This window comes from Quercus suber, unplaced genomic scaffold (genome assembly GCF_002906115.3).
Source record: "Quercus suber isolate HL8 unplaced genomic scaffold, Cork oak 2.0 scaffold_188, whole genome shotgun sequence".
In the NCBI taxonomy this organism is placed as follows: Eukaryota; Viridiplantae; Streptophyta; class Magnoliopsida; order Fagales; family Fagaceae; genus Quercus; species Quercus suber.
Window position 1 is genome coordinate 607,692 of NW_027069646.1, and position 21,110 is coordinate 628,801.

Consider the following 21,110-nt stretch of genomic DNA (forward strand, 5'->3'; position numbering starts at 1 on the left):
AAAAAAAAAAAAAAAAAAAAAAAAAAAAAAAAAAAAAAAAAAGGAAGAAGAAAAAAAAAAAAAAAAAAAAAACGATAGGAAAAGATCAAGCGAACAGCAAAGGCAAATTGGACCGAGACGCCAAGGGATTTATTCCTTCTGCTCAGTCTCACCCCCGGTAGATGGCTGGATAGAGGCAACCTCAAGGTCCTCTAAGCTCTAGCCTAAGGGGATAGCCTGCAGAGGTACGGCGAGTATGGCTGCTTCCTCGGTGGCGGGGATCTGGGTATCAGAAGGGACGTCCGCTACCTCTTGGGGCGCCTCCTCGCTTGGGTCCTCCCTTGGTTCAGCAGTCCCTACCTCCTCAACAACCTCCCCAACCTCGGCGCCATCAGGGGCGGCCTCGCAGATGGCAGGGGGGTAGTATATGCTTTTCGCCTTCCACAGGTCGGACGAGGCCTCCACCCCAGCTTGTTTGAGGGCCTCAGCCCAGATCTGGGAGCAATAGCGCCTACATACCCCCGGAACTTGAGCTTTATAAGCAGCCTCTATCTCGGCCACCCCTTCAGCATAGGCTGCAGCCTCGGCTTCCTCCTTGGCAGCTAGGGCCTTCTCCCTGCCAAAATACGCCTCGGCCTTAGCTCGATGGGCCTCGTCTTTAGCCCACTCTGCCTCCCTTTAGGCCCCCCCGACAGCAGCCACTTTAGCTTGTAGATCTGCGATCAGCTCTTTCGCGATCCTCAGCTGCTCCTCCGCCTTGCCCAGACACCTCATCTGCTCCCTGGCCTGGTTCTGGGCACCAGCGAGACCCGACTCCGCGCTGTCCCGAGCCCTGGTCATCGCCTTCAACTCCTCCCTAGCCTTGGCGAGGTCAGCCTCAGAGGTCTTGAGGGTCCGGATGGCCTGAAAGCGCCTCTCACGCTCCAGGTCGAGGGCCTTCCCCTGGTCGTTGGCCGCCGCCTCCAACCTATAGGTAGCTTGGACAGCCTGCCAAAGTAACCAATGCACTATAAGCCCATCTCAAAAAAAAAAAAAAAGGGGAAAAAAAAAGGAAGAGTTGAAATCAGAGTTCTTACCATCCCCAGATAACGCTTGAGGTTGAGGAAGACCTGCTTGATCCTCAAAGAATCCAGCTCGGCCATGTCCACCAGGAGCAGCAGGCACCTCTCCAGCGCGTCTGCCACGTGCGCACCTTCGCCCTCATTGAAGTCTCTGAGGGAGGCGTCATCCCTCAAGGGCTCCTCATGGAGCATTGGGGCTGGAAGCCAGGCCTGAACCTCGGACGGGGTGGTGACGACCTGCCTATCCTGGCTCTTGCCGCCTATCCTAATCTGCTTGGACGGCCGCAGAGTGTTGTCCTCATCTTGCGAGGACACTGGCTTATCCTCCATAAGCTTTTTGCCCTTGTCCTTCTTCTTTTTGGGGTCGGCGGGCACGAACCCAGAAGGCAGGCTCGTCTGAGGAGGAGGAGGAGGAGGAGGAGGGGGAAGCTTCTGCTAGGCGGAAGTCGACCTAGTCTGAACAGACTGAGTCTTGGAAGGAGGAGGGGGAAGCTTTTGTTGGGACTTCCCCGGCTAGCCTTCGATCAGGTCCAACAGGCTGGTGTGGGGTTTCCTCTTGTAACCCATCGTTGGCGGAGGAGAGGCTTCTGAAGCAAGAAGGTCTGCTTCGGTCAAACAAAGGTCGCCCAAGTCTCCGGGAGGGTCCTCGGACTGATGGAACTGGTCGAAAACGTCAAACGCTTCCTCTTCCCGCTCTGGATCCTCCTCTGTAGCCTCAGCAAATATATGGGAGGAAGAGGGGACCGCTAAGGTGACAACTTCTGGATCAGAGGGCTCATCGGGGAACAGAAACCCGTCCTCGGTCACAGTAATTTTCTGTAGCCGAGGATCGTTCGCTCGGATCACGTGCTTCGGAACCGGGAATGATTTCTGAACAAGAGTGTACCCCAAGATTTTGTGGGCGGCTCTAACTTGATGGTCGTCCTGGTTTACAAAAACTGACGCCCTCAGTACCTTCTGCAAATCCTCCCTGTTGACCAGGTGGAAGTGGCGCTCAAAGGCGTGTGGGTCTGCAGGGAGAAAACACCTTCACATTAGTAACCAAAAAAAAAAAAAAAGAGGAAAAAGACAAGAGAACTTGAACCCCCTCCTACTCCCACTGCCCCACCTGGTATTCCCTCTGTCGTTGAGCAGTGAAGGCCATCGTGCCACTCCCCGGACACGATAAGGAAATCCTCGTTCAACCCCTTACTAGATTCAGGGAGGTACTGGATGAGCCGTACCCTGTCATCTCTTGTCTTCAGGTAATAGGACTTGCCCTTAAGGAGCTGAAGGTTGTAACACCAGTTCACGTCATGATGGGTCAATCTCAGCCCCATCTTCTCGTTCAGGGTGTCCACACAGCCCAAAATCCTGAAGACATTCATTGCGCACTAGGTGGGGGCTAGCCGGAAGTGCGTAAGGTAGCCCCTCATCACCGGCCCCATGGGGATCCTCATACCCCCTTGGAGGAAGGCGATAATGGGAATCACCACTTCGCCTTCCTGTCTTTGAAGGAGCCAATCCCCATCCTCACAGTACCTCAGACCTACATTGTTAGGTATCCCATAGTCGGCGATGAATTTCTCCATCGCCTCCTCAATGTAGACGTATTTCTTAAATCTACCCATCCCAATTGATGCCTAAAGGAACTAAGAAAGAACAGATGAATGAGAAGAAGGGGTAAAGAGGAAGAGAGCTCAGAGAGGGATAGAGTGACTTACTGGAAAGAGGAGGAGCTCCTCGGACAGGCTTTTTGTGCTGGAGATGTAAGTGAGAGTGTGGTTGAACTCAGGATGGACACGCGAGAATTCTTGATTGCAAATAAGAAACAGGAAGAAGCAGTTCGAATGGGTATTTATACCCCAAATCGAAGAACCATACGGGTTTTTCCACCCATAAATGCGAGACGAACCTCCACCGTTAGATTGGTAACGCCTCGTTGAACGTGGGGAGCACAGAGCCGCCTGAATTTAATGAAGGGCACGTTACGCGCTCCGAAACGTCAGCAACGCGCCTTGGGCAGATGAATAGACCCCAGTACTGACGGGGGGTAAGGCTCGACTGGGTACGGTGCAGGCCCGAGGATGCGTGCAGCAAGATTTTGAGGGGCTATTGTGGGGCCAGAAAATCAGGCAGCCTCAGCCCACCTCAAACCAGGCCCAGAGGCCCGTGCCGAGGATGCATGTGGGGTCCGAGGATGAAAGTACGGTGTCTAGCCCCCAAAGAACATATCCAAGGACGACCCCGTCCTCAGACATCCGAGACCTCAGAAGTACATGAGCACCACTCCACCAAAGAGGGGTCTTCTTGAATACCCGAGGAGGAAAGGGCAAGCGCCACGCGTCGGCGACGGGAGCACGGTGAAGGAGCAAGTCTAAGGCGAGCTGTCACCTCCACATTAAATGCCCTCAACTAACGTCCTGGCCGCATTAATGAGGATAGGACTCCTGAACAGTGCTGTCTTGGGTGCTGCAACCCACAGGAGGAATGAGAATGCGGCTGATGGGACAGGCTCTCAAGTAGTGGCCTGGCTGATCAACGAATGTAGGGTTAGGATCAGTTGAGAGAGGTATATATAATGTACGGAGTCTCTCTTGAAAGGGGGACGGAAAATCTGCATTAAGAAGTACTGTAGCAACTTGTATTGGCTCAACCCTTGTAACCAATCTTCAAAGAAATAATAAGAACTCCAAGCTCCGGAAGATAAGTCCGAGGAGCATCATTGTATACCCCAATTCATGTTTAGGTTGTTAAGCCCACATGCAACCATGTAGGGCAGTTACATTCTTTACTAGGGCCTAGTTCTTGAGCCCACTCTCTATAAATTCATTGAAGGGCAAGCTGGGCTTGGGTCCACTCTCTCAACCCGTAGAAGTGCTCAAATCTGGTCCCTACACCTCCAGTATCTCAAACTTTTACTTTCTTATTCTACTCATTAAAATAATACATCTACATAATAAAATAATATATCCCCCAATTACCATCATTTATTCTTTCTTTCTCGTTCTTTCTGTTCACCAACCACAAATTTTACTAAAAACACCATCACCACATGCCTACCACCACCCACCACCGCTGCACTACACACACCTGACACCACCACCACCACCAGCAACCCATAATCTACCATCAACACCCCAAAAAAAAAAAAAAATTAGACCATCAAACACCAAACACCGATCACCCAAACACCAATCACCCACGCCGATCCGAACCCACACAACCCATGGCAAACCCACAGCCCAACGCCGATCTCCACACCACACCTAAACCCACACTGATCTGAACCCACGCAACCCACGACAAACCTACAATCCAACGCCGATCTCCACACCACACCTAAACACCGATCTCTGTGCCAAACCCTAAACACCGATCTCCACTCCACCACACTAATCTGGAGTTTTGGTGGCTATGGAGTTTTGAGTCTGAAGAGAGAGAGTGAGTGAGGATTGAAAGGAGAGAGAATTAGAGATTGAGAGTCGAATAGAGAGAGAGACGTAATAAAATATTAGTTTTTTGTTTTAGAATTGTGCTACAGTGCAATTCTAAGAGCATTAGCATTAGGGAATGCAAATGCCAAATGTAAGGAGAATTTGGCATTTGCACCCCCAAATTGGTCTACATCAGAAAACTCTAAAGGAAAATATTGCAATTTTTTTTTGCAATAATGCTATAGTACAATTCTAAAGATAGAATTGTACTGTAGCAGTATTGTAAAAATAATAATAATATTTTATGATGTTTTTTCCCTCGAAATCTTCTCTCTCTTCCTTCTCTATTTCTCCATTTGCTCTCTCCTCTCTTCAGACCCAAACACCATCCTCCTCCCAACATCAACATCAACATCACATACCATCCTCCATTGCTGAAGCTTCACCAAGCCTCTCACCCATCTCCATCGCTGAAGCATCACTGCCCACACCCATTGTCATTACAGCCACAGCCACAACCACAGCCATAGCCACCACAGCCACCACCACCACCCACAACCTCAAACCCAACCACCATCAACCACCATAAACCAAAACCCACTCCCCCACCCACCTGCCACCACTGTAAACCCCAACCCAAAATCAACCCACCACTAGCCACCACCACCACAAACCATACCCACCATCAACCAAAACCCACTCACCCACCTACCTTACATCACCGTGAACCCCAACCCAAAATCAATCCACCACCAACACCATAACCCATACCCATCCACAACCAGCACCTAAAGCCACTCCGATCAACCCACGAACCCAACCACAAAAATCAAATCCCACCAAAATCAATCAAAACCCAACAAAATTAAAACTCACTGATATCAAATCACAAAACCCACTGCAGCCCAGCTACCATAGCCCAGTTCAGCCACACTGAAATCAACCCACAATCCACAAGGAAGATGCGAATAGAGATGCAGAAATTCCTGTTGGTATAAAGTCCGTGTAGTCGTCGGCCTTCCCGAAAACCCCTTATCTCTCTACAATTCTTCTGATTCCTCTGCCTACCCAACACATCTAACCATTCACCAAACTCAGACTAAATCTCGACCGTTAAAAAAAAAAAACCGCCGCCGCATCATAAAGTTTGCACCGCCGTCTCACCGAATTCCCATCACCTTTCATCTCTCAGGTACTGCAACTGAATTATTGTCAGCTACTAATATATGTTTTTGAGAGAAAAAAATTAGTTCTTTATTTTATTTTGGTTTTATAGGATATTGAAATATATTTAATTTATTTAGTGAGTAACCCAGCTGAGCATTAACGTTTATCCAATTGGCTATAGCTTTTTTTTTTCCTATTGTGTTTGATGCTGTATTTTATTGAAGGTTTGTTTAATTTCATATTATAGTATGAAGAATTTGCTATAAGCATGCTACCTAGGAACGCTGACAGAGACTCAGACATGCATACACATATTGATTTTCACGCCAAAAAGAATGTACCCATGTTGATTTTGTACTAGGAATCAGTTAGAAGTTCACATAGAAAGTGTATGGAACATTGATGGGCTGGTACTAACTAATACTATGTTGGTTTGGCAGTTTTTTGTTGAGAATAGGAGTTCAAGAATCTTCATTTTGATATTATACTATGCTTTAGATTTTTTTGAGGCTCATTGTGGTGCTCAACTATGAAGGGGGACATGGTTGAAGACTAGGTTCTGTTGTTGAGCATTGGTAACAATTTTATGCAGCTTCCTTCTGTGTCTTTTTTTTTTTTTTTTAAATACTTAATGGTGTGGAGGATGGGGAGGATTCTTTTCCTGTTGCCTTCTGTTATTGAATCTACTGGACATGCTCAATGTTTGATGTGTATACATCAGTATGTAACTTTGAGTTGCGTGTTAACATGAATTATAAAACTATCAAAGGTTGTTCTTCATCAGTTACTGCTGTATGTTTGTCTCAATTAATTTTTGCCCCTTGTCTACTGAACATCAGATGGGCAGTGGCGAACCTGATATAACAGGTCATCCACGGGAAAAGGATATCGAAAATGAATGTCAAACATCGTCCACATTCGTGATTGATACAGAGCAGGAATCTCAGAGCCCAAAAGAATCCTTTGTTGAACGGGGTCAGGTGGTTATTGGTGGTGAGCGTGAGAGTCAAAGTCCAACTGTTTCTTCTGTTGACAAGAGTCAGGTAGTTATTGACAGTGATCATGATTCTGAGACTCCAAGTGTTTCTTCTGTTGACAAAAGTCAGGAGGAAATTGATGGTGAAGACTGTCAGATCCCAAGGGTTTCCAATGTTAGCAAGTTTGAGATGGACGTTGCTGGTGAGCAGGAGTGTCAGAACCCAAATGCTATCTCTGCAGGGGTCAGTGTAGTTGTAAAGAGTGAGGATGATGTATATGTGATACCAAAAGTTGGCATGGAGTTTGAATCAGAAGATGATGCGTATAAGTGTTACAGTAGATATGCTGTTCTGGAAGGTTTCAGCATTCGAAAAGATTTTGTAAACAAAAGTAGGGTAAATGGTGCAGTTGTCTCTAGAAGGTACACTTGCTACAGACAAGGTTATCGGCCTACCAAATATAATTCAAATGTGAGGAAATCCCGGCAGGAAACAAGAACTGGTTGCTTGGCACATATGACTATTGCACGTCAGCCTAATGGTAAGTTTCGTGTCACTCATTTTGAGACAAAGCACAATCATGAGTTTGTTACACCATCTACAGCTCATAAGTTACCTTCACAAAAGAGATTAAAATTTGCTCAAGCAGTCGAAGCTGATTCAACCAGTCATTCTGGGATGGATGGGGTACCAAAACTTGGGATGGGATTTGACTCAGAGGATCATGCCTATGAGTTTTACAATACATATGCTGGACGGGTAGGGTTCAGTGTCCGGAAAGATTATGTAAATAGGAGTAAGATAGATGGTGCTGTGGCATCTAGACGGTTTACGTGTTTTAGAGAAGGTTTTAGACAGAAGGACAAGCGGGATATGAATGTGAAGAGACCTCGAAAGGAAACAAGAATTGGCTGTTTGGCACAACTTGTCATTTCTCGTCAGCCTGATGGTAAATATCGTGTCACTCACTTTGAAGAAAAGCACAATCATGAGCTTGTTGCAGCATGTAGAATTCGCATGTTACGATCTCAAAAGAGACTAGCTGTAGCTCAGGTTGTTGATGGCAACTTTGTTGATGGTTCTAAGATTGAGCCAAAATCAGCCTGTGAGTTACAATATAAGATGATTGGAGATTGTGAGTATATTGGTTATGACCCCATAGATTATAAAAATAAACTACCTTCCCGTCGTATGAGGGAGTTGAGGGAAGGAGAAGCAGAAAGGATGCAGCAATATTTTCAAAGCAAACAATTAAAAAATCCCTCTTTCTTTTATGCTATCCAACTTGATGTTGATGATCAAATAGCTAATGTATTTTGGGCTGATGCAAAGATGGTGGTGGACTACAGTGATTTTGGTGATGTGGTTTGCTTTGATACAACTTGCAGATTATATAGAGATTGCCGACCTTTTGCAACTTTCATTGGGATGAACCATCATAAGCAGATGGTGATTTTTGGTGCTGCACTTTTATATGATGAAACTGTTGAATCTTTCAAATGGCTGTTTCGAACTTTCATAGAAGCAATGTCTGGGAAGAAGCCAAAGACTATCCTCACAGATGAAGATGCAACAATCACTGAAGCAATTGATTTAATATTGCCTGGAACACCTCATCGAATGTGTGTATGGCATGTGTACCAAAATGCACTTAAGCAACTTAATCACATGTTTGTGGACTCAGGTTCTTTCATTAATGATTTAAGCAGTTGCTTTTTTGAACATGAGGAGGAGGAGGATTTTATTAATGGATGGAAGGCTATGCTAGACGTTTATGGTCTGTGGGAAAATGATTGGTTGCATGAGATATTTGAATGTAGAGAGAAATGGGCTGTAGTATATGGAAGGCATAACTTTTGTGCTGACTTAAAAAGTGCACTATTGCGTGAAAATTTTACTGCTACCTTAAAGAAGTATCTAAAGTCTGACTCAGATGTGCTTCCATTTTTCAAACATCTTGGGAAGGTGGTGAATGAATGGCACTATAAAGAATTGGAAGCTAATTTTGATATGAGCCAACATATGCCAAGACTAATGGGGGATGTAATTATGTTGAAGCAGGCAAGAGATATATATACACCAAAAATTTTTGAACTGTTCCAGCTAGAATATGAAACATGTTTAAATATTGTTGTAAACCAATGTACTGAGAGTGAATCATTGTTTGAGTACAAAGTTAGCATATATGGGCAACCCCGCGAGTACACGGTTACTTTTAATTCCACTGATGAGACTGTTGCCTGTAATTGTATGAAATTCGAGTTTATGGGAGTTTTATGTAGCCATGCATTAAAAGTGCTCGATTATAGGAACATAAAGCTGCTACCAACCAAGTACATCCTGAAGAGGTGGACAAAAGATGCAAGAGTCTGAATAACAGAGGAAATTTTTTGGGCTCCAGATAGGAATATTACAAGTTGGCTGCAACGAAGCTGATGAAGAGATCTCTAACATGTAACAGTTATTGTTTATGGCTGCTAAATTTGACTAAATTGCTCAAAAAAAAATTTATGTAAAGAGTGAGCAGTCTGAACTATGCGCATATTGTACAAAATAGTCCTGTATACCTTCTTTCATTTCTATCCCCCCCCCTCCCGGGGGCCTTTTTTTTTCCTCTTTTATGAATAAGGAAATTGTTTTCTTTCGGGTACTCAATGTTGGAGATCGGTTTGTCTGATGCCGCAGATGACCATTTGCAATCAGAAATGGTGACTCTTCATGCTAGCATTCACCAAAATTGATGGCTTCCCTTAAGCAAATGAAAGGCAGGCACAGTTGAGGTGTACCTAACAATTTAAATGTTTCTCTATTTTATTTTCCCCTAAAAAGGTAGCTTGGCAATATAGATATGTTTATGTTGAAAGGCCCTTTTATTCATCATCCAAAATGTGGAAAAGAATCTGGTTTATATTATTCTAAATTTCTAATTATCTGAGTACTTCATTCAGAGTTTCATACTTCTTCTTGGCTCCAATTATGGAGATGGGTGCATCATTAAACAAGCTCTGTTGTGGAATTCTTATCCTCTTTTACTGTGTTCACATTATTACAGCGATCCCACTGTAGAATCAACCTGTAACTACCTAAAATGCATACTGAATAAGCCAAGCTTGATTATGCACCAAGAAATATGTTGTTACTNAAAGAGTTTTTTCAATAGTTTAGACACAACAATAGAAATGAAAGAAAAAAAAAATCAATAGTTTAAAGATAAAAAACAAATTTTTAATAAAATTTAAAAATATAAATAAAATATTTTTAATAATTTAAAAACGGAAAACAAATTTTTAAAATTTAAAATAAAAAAATAAATTTTTAATAAAATTTAAAGACTAAAATAATATTTTACCTTAAGCGAAATAATTTATTTACAGCCGTAGTAAACAGTAATGACACCCATTGGACCCATTGCAAAAAAGATTAAGATTTCATGGCATGTACACAACACAGGATCGTCTCAACTCCAAACAGTGCCTTAAGGTGCAATTTGTTGCTAACCACTAACAAACTGCCACGACAACACACGTCAGGTTCGATCGGTACCAAGTTTCGCATTTCTTATTTTCCCCAAATCTCCAAACCGAACCGCCGAGAAAACCCCTTATCTCTCTACAATTCTTCTGATTCCTCTGCCTACCCAACACATCTAACCATTCACCAAACTCAGACTAAATCTGGACCGTTAAAAAAAAAAAACCGCCGCCGCATCATAAAGTTTGCACCGCCGTCTCACCGAATTCCCATCACCTTTCATCTCTCAGGTACTGCAACTGAATTATTGTCAGCTACTAATATATGTTTTTGAGAGAAAAAAATTAGTTCTTTATTTTATTTTGGTTTTATAGGATATTGAAATATATTTAATTTATTTAGTGAGTAACCCAGCTGAGCATTAACGTTTATCCAATTGGCTATAGCTTTTTTTTTTCCTATTGTGTTTGATGCTGTATTTTATTGAAGGTTTGTTTAATTTCATATTATAGTATGAAGAATTTGCTATAAGCATGCTACCTAGGAACGCTGACAGAGACTCAGACATGCATACACATATTGATTTTCACGCCAAAAAGAATGTACCCATGTTGATTTTGTACTAGGAATCAGTTAGAAGTTCACATAGAAAGTGTATGGAACATTGATGGGCTGGTACTAACTAATACTATGTTGGTTTGGCAGTTTTTTGTTGAGAATAGGAGTTCAAGAATCTTCATTTTGATATTATACTATGCTTTAGATTTTTTTGAGGCTCATTGTGGTGCTCAACTATGAAGGGGGACATGGTTGAAGACTAGGTTCTGTTGTTGAGCATTGGTAACAATTTTATGCAGCTTCCTTCTGTGTCTTTTTTTTTTTTTTTTAAATACTTAATGGTGTGGAGGATGGGGAGGATTCTTTTCCTGTTGCCTTCTGTTATTGAATCTACTGGACATGCTCAATGTTTGATGTGTATACATCAGTATGTAACTTTGAGTTGCGTGTTAACATGAATTATAAAACTATGAAAGGTTGTTCTTCATCAGTTACTGCTGTATGTTTGTCTCAATTAATTTTTGCCCCTTGTCTACTGAACATCAGATGGGCAGTGGCGAACCTGATATAACAGGTCATCCACGGGAAAAGGATATCGAAAATGAATGTCAAACATCGTCCACATTCGTGATTGATACAGAGCAGGAATCTCAGAGCCCAAAAGAATCCTTTGTTGAACAGGGTCAGGTGGTTATTGGTGGTGAGCGTGAGAGTCAAAGTCCAACTGTTTCTTCTGTTGACAAGAGTCAGGTAGTTATTGACAGTGATCATGATTCTGAGACTCCAAGTGTTTCTTCTGTTGACAAAAGTCAGGAGGAAATTGATGGTGAAGACTGTCAGATCCCAAGGGTTTCCAATGTTAGCAAGTTTGAGATGGACGTTGCTGGTGAGCAGGAGTGTCAGAACCCAAATGCTATCTCTGCAGGGGTCAGTGTAGTTGTAAAGAGTGAGGATGATGTATATGTGATACCAAAAGTTGGCATGGAGTTTGAATCAGAAGATGATGCGTATAAGTGTTACAGTAGATATGCTGTTCTGGAAGGTTTCAGCATTCGAAAAGATTTTGTAAACAAAAGTAGGGTAAATGGTGCAGTTGTCTCTAGAAGGTACACTTGCTACAGACAAGGTTATCGGCCTACCAAATATAATTCAAATGTGAGGAAATCCCGGCAGGAAACAAGAACTGGTTGCTTGGCACATATGACTATTGCACGTCAGCCTAATGGTAAGTTTCGTGTCACTCATTTTGAGACAAAGCACAATCATGAGTTTGTTACACCATCTACAGCTCATAAGTTACCTTCACAAAAGAGATTAAAATTTGCTCAAGCAGTCGAAGCTGATTCAACCAGTCATTCTGGGATGGATGGGGTACCAAAACTTGGGATGGGATTTGACTCAGAGGATCATGCCTATGAGTTTTACAATACATATGCTGGACGGGTAGGGTTCAGTGTCCGGAAAGATTATGTAAATAGGAGTAAGATAGATGGTGCTGTGGCATCTAGACGGTTTACGTGTTTTAGAGAAGGTTTTAGACAGAAGGACAAGCGGGATATGAATGTGAAGAGACCTCGAAAGGAAACAAGAATTGGCTGTTTGGCACAACTTGTCATTTCTCGTCAGCCTGATGGTAAATATCGTGTCACTCACTTTGAAGAAAAGCACAATCATGAGCTTGTTGCAGCATGTAGAATTCGCATGTTACGATCTCAAAAGAGACTAGCTGTAGCTCAGGTTGTTGATGGCAACTTTGTTGATGGTTCTAAGATTGAGCCAAAATCAGCCTGTGAGTTACAATATAAGATGATTGGAGATTGTGAGTATATTGGTTATGACCCCATAGATTATAAAAATAAACTACCTTCCCGTCGTATGAGGGAGTTGAGGGAAGGAGAAGCAGAAAGGATGCAGCAATATTTTCAAAGCAAACAATTAAAAAATCCCTCTTTCTTTTATGCTATCCAACTTGATGTTGATGATCAAATAGCTAATGTATTTTGGGCTGATGCAAAGATGGTGGTGGACTACAGTGATTTTGGTGATGTGGTTTGCTTTGATACAACTTGCAGATTATATAGAGATTGCCGACCTTTTGCAACTTTCATTGGGATGAACCATCATAAGCAGATGGTGATTTTTGGTGCTGCACTTTTATATGATGAAACTGTTGAATCTTTCAAATGGCTGTTTCGAACTTTCATAGAAGCAATGTCTGGGAAGAAGCCAAAGACTATCCTCACAGATGAAGATGCAACAATCACTGAAGCAATTGATTTAATATTGCCTGGAACACCTCATCGAATGTGTGTATGGCATGTGTACCAAAATGCACTTAAGCAACTTAATCACATGTTTGTGGACTCAGGTTCTTTCATTAATGATTTAAGCAGTTGCTTTTTTGAACATGAGGAGGAGGAGGATTTTATTAATGGATGGAAGGCTATGCTAGACGTTTATGGTCTGTGGGAAAATGATTGGTTGCATGAGATATTTGAATGTAGAGAGAAATGGGCTGTAGTATATGGAAGGCATAACTTTTGTGCTGACTTAAAAAGTGCACTATTGCGTGAAAATTTTACTGCTACCTTAAAGAAGTATCTAAAGTCTGACTCAGATGTGCTTCCATTTTTCAAACATCTTGGGAAGGTGGTGAATGAATGGCACTATAAAGAATTGGAAGCTAATTTTGATATGAGCCAACATATGCCAAGACTAATGGGGGATGTAATTATGTTGAAGCAGGCAAGAGATATATATACACCAAAAATTTTTGAACTGTTCCAGCTAGAATATGAAACATGTTTAAATATTGTTGTAAACCAATGTACTGAGAGTGAATCATTGTTTGAGTACAAAGTTAGCATATATGGGCAACCCCGCGAGTACACGGTTACTTTTAATTCCACTGATGAGACTGTTGCCTGTAATTGTATGAAATTCGAGTTTATGGGAGTTTTATGTAGCCATGCATTAAAAGTGCTCGATTATAGGAACATAAAGCTGCTACCAACTAAGTACATCCTGAAGAGGTGGACAAAAGATGCAAGAGTCTGAATAACAGAGGAAATTTTTGGGGCTCCAGATAGGAATATTACAAGTTGGCTGCAACGAAGCTGATGAAGAGATCTCTAACATGTAACAGTTATTGTTTATGGCTGCTAAATTTGACTAAATTGCTCGAAGAAAATTTTATGTAAAGAGTGAGCAGTCTGAACTATGTGCATATTGTACAAAATAGTCCTGTATACCTTCTTTCATTTCTATCCCCCCCGGGGGCCTTTTTTTTTTCCTCTTTTATGAATAAGGAAATTGTTTTCTTTCGGGTACTCAATGTTGGAGATCGGTTTGTCTGATGCCGCAGATGACCATTTGCAATCAGAAATGGTGACTCTTCATGCTAGCATTCACCAAAATTGATGGCTTCCCTTAAGCAAATGAAAGGCAGGCACAGTTGAGGTGTACCTAACAATTTAAATGTTTCTCTATTTTATTTTCCCCTAAAAAGGTAGCTTGGCAATATAGATATGTTTATGTTGAAAGGCCCTTTTATTCATCATCCAAAATGTGGAAAAGAATCTGGTTTATATTATTCTAAATTTCTAATTATCTGAGTACTTCATTCAAAGTTTCATACTTCTTCTTGGCTCCAATTATGGAGATGGGTGCATCATTAAACAAGCTCTGTTGTGGAATTCTTATCCTCTTTTACTGTGTTCACATTATTACAGCGATCCCACTGTAGAATCAACCTGTAACTACCTAAAATGCATACTGAATAAGCCAAGCTTGATTATGCACCAAGAAATATGTTGTTACTTCTCCCCCAAACATGTATTTATTGTTGGGGCTGGTGGATTGACATAGAAATCTGTTGCTTGCTAGGTTATGTAGCAGAGTTTCAAGTTCATAAAAATGGCTGCTGCATTCTTCATGGTGAATGGCAACCTGAACTTGAGGTCCCAAATTTGAGCAAGATTTAATGTACTTAAACAAAAGCAAATGAATCATTGCTTATTTTCTGACCTAGGTGACATTCATTTCCTAATTGTCATATGTACTTGTTCATTTCTGTTACTTCAACTGTGTGAAGGTGTAAATAAATTGATTTCACTACCACGGACATTTTGGCATTTTACCCCCTTTTTATTATTATTTGGCATTATACCCCTGTTTCGAAAATATATAGGTGCGTGCCCCTGTTTCGATACTCGATGACCCTAAAATCGAGTTACTTAAAGTATTCGATTGGTTTAAAATTGAGTTATGTTTGATCAAACTTAAAAAAAAAATAAAAAAATAAATAAAAAATGGCATGGAACTCGAGTTTTATGCAAAAAAATTTTAGTGTCATTCAGGGAGCCCTATAGTGGCATTTTTTAATCCCTATAGTGACGTTTTAAAGCCCTATAGCGGCGTTTTCCTGCAAATTTTTTTTCCCTAAGTGTGATTGTCCCATGGTAGGTTCAGGGAGCCCTATAGTGGCGTTTTTAAGCCCTATAGTGGTGTTTTGGAACTTGATTTCCATAAAATCGAGTTCTATGCAATTTTTTTATTTTTTTTATTTTTTATTTTTATAAATTTGATCAGGCATAACTCGATTTTAAACCAATCGAGTACTTTAAGTAACTCGATTTTAGAGTCATCGAGTATCGAAACAAGGGCATGCACCTATATAGTTTCGAAACATAAGCATAATGCCAAATATTTTTGCCCAAAGGGGCAAAAGGCCAGAATGTCCTCACTACGAGAGTACTTTCTTCAATTTAAATTATTGCCTTCAGATTACAGAAGCAAAAAAACATGTGGACTCTGTGTTAGGGACTCTGTTGGGCTAAGGCCTAAGGGGAATTTGCATAGACCTTCGGCCTAATGTAATGAACTTATATGTGTGTTTCAGGATGCTACAAACTTTAGAAATAAATGAACAGGTGTTCACTTTGAAACTCAAGTAGTAACTTGGATATAAAACTCCAAGGGTAGCACAAGTGGTCAAAGACCATGGCTCATGAAGTGATCATCATTGATTCAATCTCCCCCTGTCGTTCTCCTCATGGTCACTCACAATAATGGGAAGGAGAGGGGAGAAAGAAGAACATATTGGTGTATACACGTGAGAGTGTGACTAATTTAAGTCCTAGATTAGGTTTAGTCACAAGAGTGATATAAAAATTAATTTTCAAACCCATACATGCTCAAGCTTTAGGGTTAAAGTGGTGTATAATACCTTATATCAAGGTCTCACTTGAAAATTCTCGAAGGTGTTTATCTCCACCACAAGTGGTATTAGAGCTGACTGTGGGTTATGGCATGGTGGATGATAGTTGTCTACTTTCCCTTTCATAGTTGAAGAGATTAGAGTGGCTTGCAAGGGTAAGTTTGTAAATGAGAGTGGGTAAATCCATATCGGGCAATGGTATTCACAAGTGTGATTAATTGATATATTAATATGATAATAATTATTGTTGTTTATCTCCCCAAAAAAACTTGGGTATAAACACACTCTGCACACGTGCCTAAGATATGTACACAGCATGCCACTCTTCAGTTACAGTGTTGTTGGCTATATATTTGAAATTTTCTAGTTGTCAAGGGCTTATGAATTCCACTTCAGTTCCCTCTAAATCCTAGCAAATTTGATTTTTCTATACAAGTCTAGATATTCATAAGATGAAACCCTTTTCTAAATTCACCTCACAACTCCGCATGGTAGGTGCGGTTCATAAGGTCCACAATGCATATAGTTAAAGTATTCGGTACAGACGAAGGAAAGTATTTTACAATATAAATGTCTACCAAGTACTAATTCTAGAAATAAACTTTGCATAAATGTTGGAATTTACTCTACACAAATGGTCCCATATTGTTGGCAATTTCCTTTTGGAATCCAGAATCCCCATGCAAGTCTGAGAGTCGCTTGAAGCTTTAAGCAACAGTGGCATTAATGAATAATATTGGACATTGTTCAATGATATTCTTCTCCCCATGTCTATTTGTAATATTTGTAGTTCTGGCTATCCATCTGAATATTTGGAGATGTATTCTCAGGAGTATCCACTACAAATTGTGAAGTAAGAGAACGAGTCGGAGTTTGACTATCCTTTCCCTGGACACGCTTGGAGCCACTTCTTTTGATTGAAGGCCTCTCTACTATGATGCGAGTGGGCTTTCTACCTAACATGGGTGACTGAGGATGTGTTACTGGAACCTGCAACAAAGAAGGGTGGAAAATATGCTAAATTAATCATAATTTTCGTAGACTAAAATGACATCACTCAGAATAGCTTTTAGGCAGAAGTTCTGTATATATGAAAAATTTGAAAGATGAACTATGAAATAAGTCGTAGTTATTTTTGCAAGAGCTATTGTTGGAGATGAGCTGTAACTTTTGCGCAGCAGCTGTTCTTGGAGAACCTGCACGTCTTACCCATCATGATGTGATGAGGAAGTCAATGATCACACTTCCTCAGCTATAGAATAACTTTAGATAAAGCCATATGTTCTATGTTCTTAAATTGATATTTCCTAGCTGCTGCATTAAGTTGATGTATTTCTGGTTGCTTTGTGATCTGTCGTGAGTACTTATTGCAGGTATTATCCAGAGCTCTGTAAACGATTGAGCCACTAATAATTGTTGCAGCAGCTCTGTTTAATTATACCAGGTAGACTAGTAAGGTAACAAAGATTAAAGATACCTTCTTTATCTCGTCCTTTGGCTCTTTCCTTTCCTTGTAAAAATTAGGCAGTGGCCTGGCTTTGAAGCAAAGGGTTTGGCGCAATTTTCTAATTTCTGTTTCTGCTTTCTCCTGCACAGATGGTCATGGGTTCAATGTCACTGATTGAGCCAAGTTATTCCAACTAAATATAGTTTTTACTGACAATGTAATGCAAAGACTGCCATAATTTTCCATTTAGACCCATGAAGCTGCATGGCATTCCAGTTTACATAACAGTATGCTTAGGTAACTCATATAAAACATATCTGGATTCAAATGAAGCTTGGTAATGAGATAATAACCTTGAGTGTCGTTTGCAGTTGCACCTTTTGTGCCTCATTAGCATTGAATTTCTCTTCTAGCTTCTGAAAGCAACCAAGGAGAAATAGCAGAGTTATACAAATGCTTAAGATACATATCTGTAGTCCACAAAATAAAGTTCATTATATAAAAATCTGAAAGCACCAAGATCAACCCTTGCCTTCTTTCTTCTTTCGGCTCTTTCTTCTGTCCTAAAGCTGAAAGGGGTGGATAAATTTGGGGACTGCATTTTGTTTCTGCATGCACTCAAATATTTGGAACAACTGGCATTAAAAAAAATTATTATCAGAAGAACTTAAAGGACCTTTACTTATGAAGAAAACACACACAACTCAAAGGGCCTTTAACTCCTTAATGTTAAAAAATGATATGGTCCACATCAAATATTAGTTAACTAAATGTTTGACTTGGTCTTCTCAACAAAAATTATGAAAAATTTCTTCAGTATTTTTTTCTCTGTTCAGTCTTAAGATAGGTTCTTACTCATTTCCGTGTGTTCCATTAGCAGTAGAATGGGATTTGATATGCTGATGCTAGTAATTCTCTTCTTTTTCATACTATCCCTAGTTTCATGATATCAGCCCTATTTAACCCTAGTTCCATGCTCTACTGTCCCTAGTATCATAAATTCTCTATGTAGTAAACAAATGCAAACAATGTCTCTAAGTGAAATATTCTTACTCAGAAGGGAGCAAGCGCCATCTTTGGCCGACTGTTTTACTTCCGGAGGCTGAGGGATGGATTGGTGTTCTGGCCCTGTGATTTATAGATGTTGCAGTATTTATGTACAGGAGCTCAAAGTTTTAAACAAATGCATAATCATTTGGAAGGTATATAACATTCAATTTATTTATTTATATAATTATTTTCTGATTCTACTAATTTCAGTTACCTTCTCTTCTCTGACCAAGGGGTAGCTGAAGATTGCTTTTCTACGTCATTTTTAGATACCTGCAGTTTGAAGATGAACTCATCTTAGTGCAAAGTTAGTAGTTCATTCAGTGAAAGAAAACGGTCAATTTAATTGAGTGGCCAACTGGCCAAGTGCAGGGAAATAAGAAAGCACCATAGTTGGGGTCCTCAAAGGAGTTGAGCAATCCTTAGATGCCTTAGAAGAACTAGCACCAACTCTTGAACTTTCAATCTTCCGCATAACTGTTGAAGTGAATCTATTAAGTTCTCTAATAGGAGTGAAATTGACTGACTTATGAATTGATTTTGGAGTTGATCTCTTCCTATCTGTACAGTCTGTTGCAGGCTTCTGGTTCATTGGAGTGGCATTATAATCCTTCTTGGGACAGATTGGAACTGTGTGTTTGGCAGGTGAAGATGGGAGCTTAGATGCTCTATTATGAATCAACGGCTTCAAGGAAGAAAGTGATGGTTTCTTCTTGCTCATTGGTGCCAAAGAATCTTGATTTGATTTGGAACTCTATTGCAATAACAGTCAGGTCAGCACTATGACCTCAAATTCAAAACCAAAAGTCATGGACATAAATCAATAGTGTTTACCTTCAACAGAGGTTTCTCCATTTGGGGTGTTCCCCCAAGCTCCGTTTCAGTTACCGTGTGATTATCAGCATCATCTAGGTGGTTTGATTGTTCAAATTCCAAAGAATTCTTCACAAAAGCTTGGTTTTTGGGTTCCGGAGCAGCTACATCCACAATATTACTTTCAAATTTATCTATCTCAGCATTTGAACTATATTTATTGTCATTAACAATGGAATATGCCCCACTATTTGGGGCCTTGACCTCATGTTGTTGGTTGACAACCTCGTCGGATTTTGAACTCGTCGTCTGCGAATTATTGGTACTAATATTGTTAACAAAATCTTCTTCAGCTGGTTTTGAGGCATTATTTGATGCAGCATGTGCTTGTTCAAGCAAGGCTGCTGCCTTTTGAGCAGCAATTTTCTTGTAATGAGCTTCAAAGAAAGCTTTCTTCTGAGCTACAGAGCCAGGCCGGGCATACCTTTCGGCTTCTTCAACATAGCGGTTGTGGGAGAAGCTTGACCACTTCTCCCATGCTAAGGACTCTGACATGAATCTCCCAAATGAGATTGACTGCCCCAGAGCATGTATGGGGTTTCCCTGAAGTAAGTAATGTTTCTTAGAGCCATCTGAAACTTAACTATAGTAATTTTGAGCAATTACAAAAGATTTGGTATTAATGAAACCACGTCAGTGGAAAGGTGAAGAATGTGCTGGAAAACAAATTTACTTCTCAGTTTTAATCTAGTGAGAAAGCTAGAAAGTACTACCCAGTAGAACCTCATACAATTATAACTAAAACTTTCAGGTAAGGGTAATTCAACTAGTAAATGCAGAAATAGTGCATAACATGCAATTTCTAGCTCTATTATTTTCCTCAGTTTCTCAGCAACCAAAAATTTTGCCAGAGAAACAAGAAAAGCAAAGCAAAAATCTTCAGAAGCCTCATTATGAAAATAATGCAAGATAAAATCTTTGAATTGCAAGCACCCAATATATAATCCAAGTCAGAAAAACAAAACAAAACCAAAAAAAAAAAAAAAATTGGGAATGCCAGCAGTGTAAGAGAATGGTTGCATGAGACAAGCAGAGTCTCCCATGCTTATTCAACTGTTAAAACCTCAAAAGATCCAAACTTTAGAACTCTTGTGCTTCTTCTCTATTATTCTATGTTGTCTTTCTCATATGGGTATGATTCAAATTTGAAATTCAAACGGAAAGCAACGTTGAGCCTATCTTTGTGGAAAAGTAGGACACAGCCAGATGAGGAAAAAGTATAGTGTAGTGCATTCTTTTATTTCTGAAAGTGGGGTCTCCCAACAATGTTTGGAGTAGCTCCAACACTTTAAAGCTTGATGTGGGTCCCACTTGTTTGACATTAAAAAACAGGATCTCTACAACGATCAATTGTTGGTTAAATTTGAATTTGAACAGTCCTCTTCCAATATACTCTAAGCATTAATTAAGTCCATTTTACTTTTAAAGTTGAATTATTATTTATTGGTCTAATGTTAACGAGAGAGAGAGAGAGAGAGAGAGAGAGAGAGAGAATTGGCAGTGAGTGGTAGTTAGATTGGAGAAGGTGGAGATGTAACCGGCTGAACAACCAGTAGTTGCAACATTACCATAAACAACTAACGAAACAAAATGTTGTTGAATGTGGACATACATCCTAGGTAGGATAGCTTGGTAAACTATGGAACACAATGGCCTTTACTAACACGAAAATGCACGTGAAAATAAATAGAAATGTTAAAGGACATAGGAAATTTTTTTATAATTTATTTTACTATATCTTAAGATATAAAGTCCTCATTTTATCACAATCCATGCTCACACCACTCATATAATTTATATTGTATACCATTCATGACTTAAAAAGTGTTAATACATAAAACTTAATTTTGTGAGGATTAAAGAGACAATTATTTGTTAAAAAAAACTAAATTT

The 21,110-nt window shown here is 40.4% G+C and overlaps 3 protein-coding genes across 4 annotated transcripts; 2 read left to right on the top strand and 1 right to left on the bottom strand.

Moving 5' to 3' along the window:
* Positions 1–5,485: 5,485 nt before the first annotated feature.
* LOC136069763 (protein FAR1-RELATED SEQUENCE 12-like) lies at positions 5,486–9,527 on the top strand. Its single transcript, XM_065778644.1, has 2 exons — positions 5,486–5,648; positions 6,463–9,527. Exon 2 carries the CDS (start codon positions 6,463–6,465, stop codon positions 8,971–8,973), a length of 2,511 nt encoding a protein of 836 aa, XP_065634716.1. The 5' UTR covers positions 5,486–5,648; the 3' UTR covers positions 8,974–9,527.
* A 600-nt stretch (positions 9,528–10,127) lies between these two features.
* Positions 10,128–14,235, top strand: LOC136069764 (protein FAR1-RELATED SEQUENCE 12-like). Its single transcript, XM_065778645.1, has 2 exons — positions 10,128–10,361; positions 11,176–14,235. Exon 2 carries the CDS (start codon positions 11,176–11,178, stop codon positions 13,684–13,686), a length of 2,511 nt encoding a protein of 836 aa, XP_065634717.1. The 5' UTR covers positions 10,128–10,361; the 3' UTR covers positions 13,687–14,235.
* A 2,073-nt stretch (positions 14,236–16,308) lies between these two features.
* On the bottom strand, positions 16,309–20,462 carry LOC136069765 (protein WVD2-like 7). 2 transcript variants are annotated; one of them, XM_065778647.1, is made up of 9 exons: positions 20,206–20,462; positions 19,179–19,774; positions 18,733–19,098; positions 18,559–18,617; positions 18,348–18,422; positions 17,827–17,929; positions 17,648–17,710; positions 17,325–17,435; positions 16,309–16,837 (listed from the first exon to the last, which is right to left on the bottom strand). In XM_065778647.1, exons 1-9 carry the CDS (start codon positions 20,258–20,260, stop codon positions 16,619–16,621), a joined length of 1,647 nt encoding a protein of 548 aa, XP_065634719.1. In that variant the 5' UTR covers positions 20,261–20,462; the 3' UTR covers positions 16,309–16,618. The 2 variants fall into 2 exon arrangements, with proteins under 2 accessions (XP_065634719.1, XP_065634718.1); XM_065778646.1 differs by lacking the exon at positions 20,206–20,462 and having other exon boundaries at positions 17,827–17,902; positions 19,179–19,790.
* Between the last annotated feature and the right edge of the window lie 648 nt (positions 20,463–21,110).

Coding starts and splice junctions, on each gene's coding strand:
- LOC136069763 (XM_065778644.1), top strand. CDS start 6,463: ATGGGCAGTGGCGAACCTGATATAACAGGTCATCCACGGGAAAAGGAT.
- LOC136069764 (XM_065778645.1), top strand. CDS start 11,176: ATGGGCAGTGGCGAACCTGATATAACAGGTCATCCACGGGAAAAGGAT.
- LOC136069765 (XM_065778647.1), bottom strand. CDS start 20,260: ATGGGAGACTCTGCTTGTCTCATGCAACCATTCTCTTACACTGCTGGC. Junction 19,099..19,178: donor TGGAGAAACCTCTGTTGAAG/GTAAACACTATT, acceptor TTATTGCAATAG/AGTTCCAAATCAAATCAAGA. Junction 17,436..17,647: donor AACTGCAAACGACACTCAAG/GTTATTATCTCA, acceptor CCATCTGTGCAG/GAGAAAGCAGAAACAGAAAT.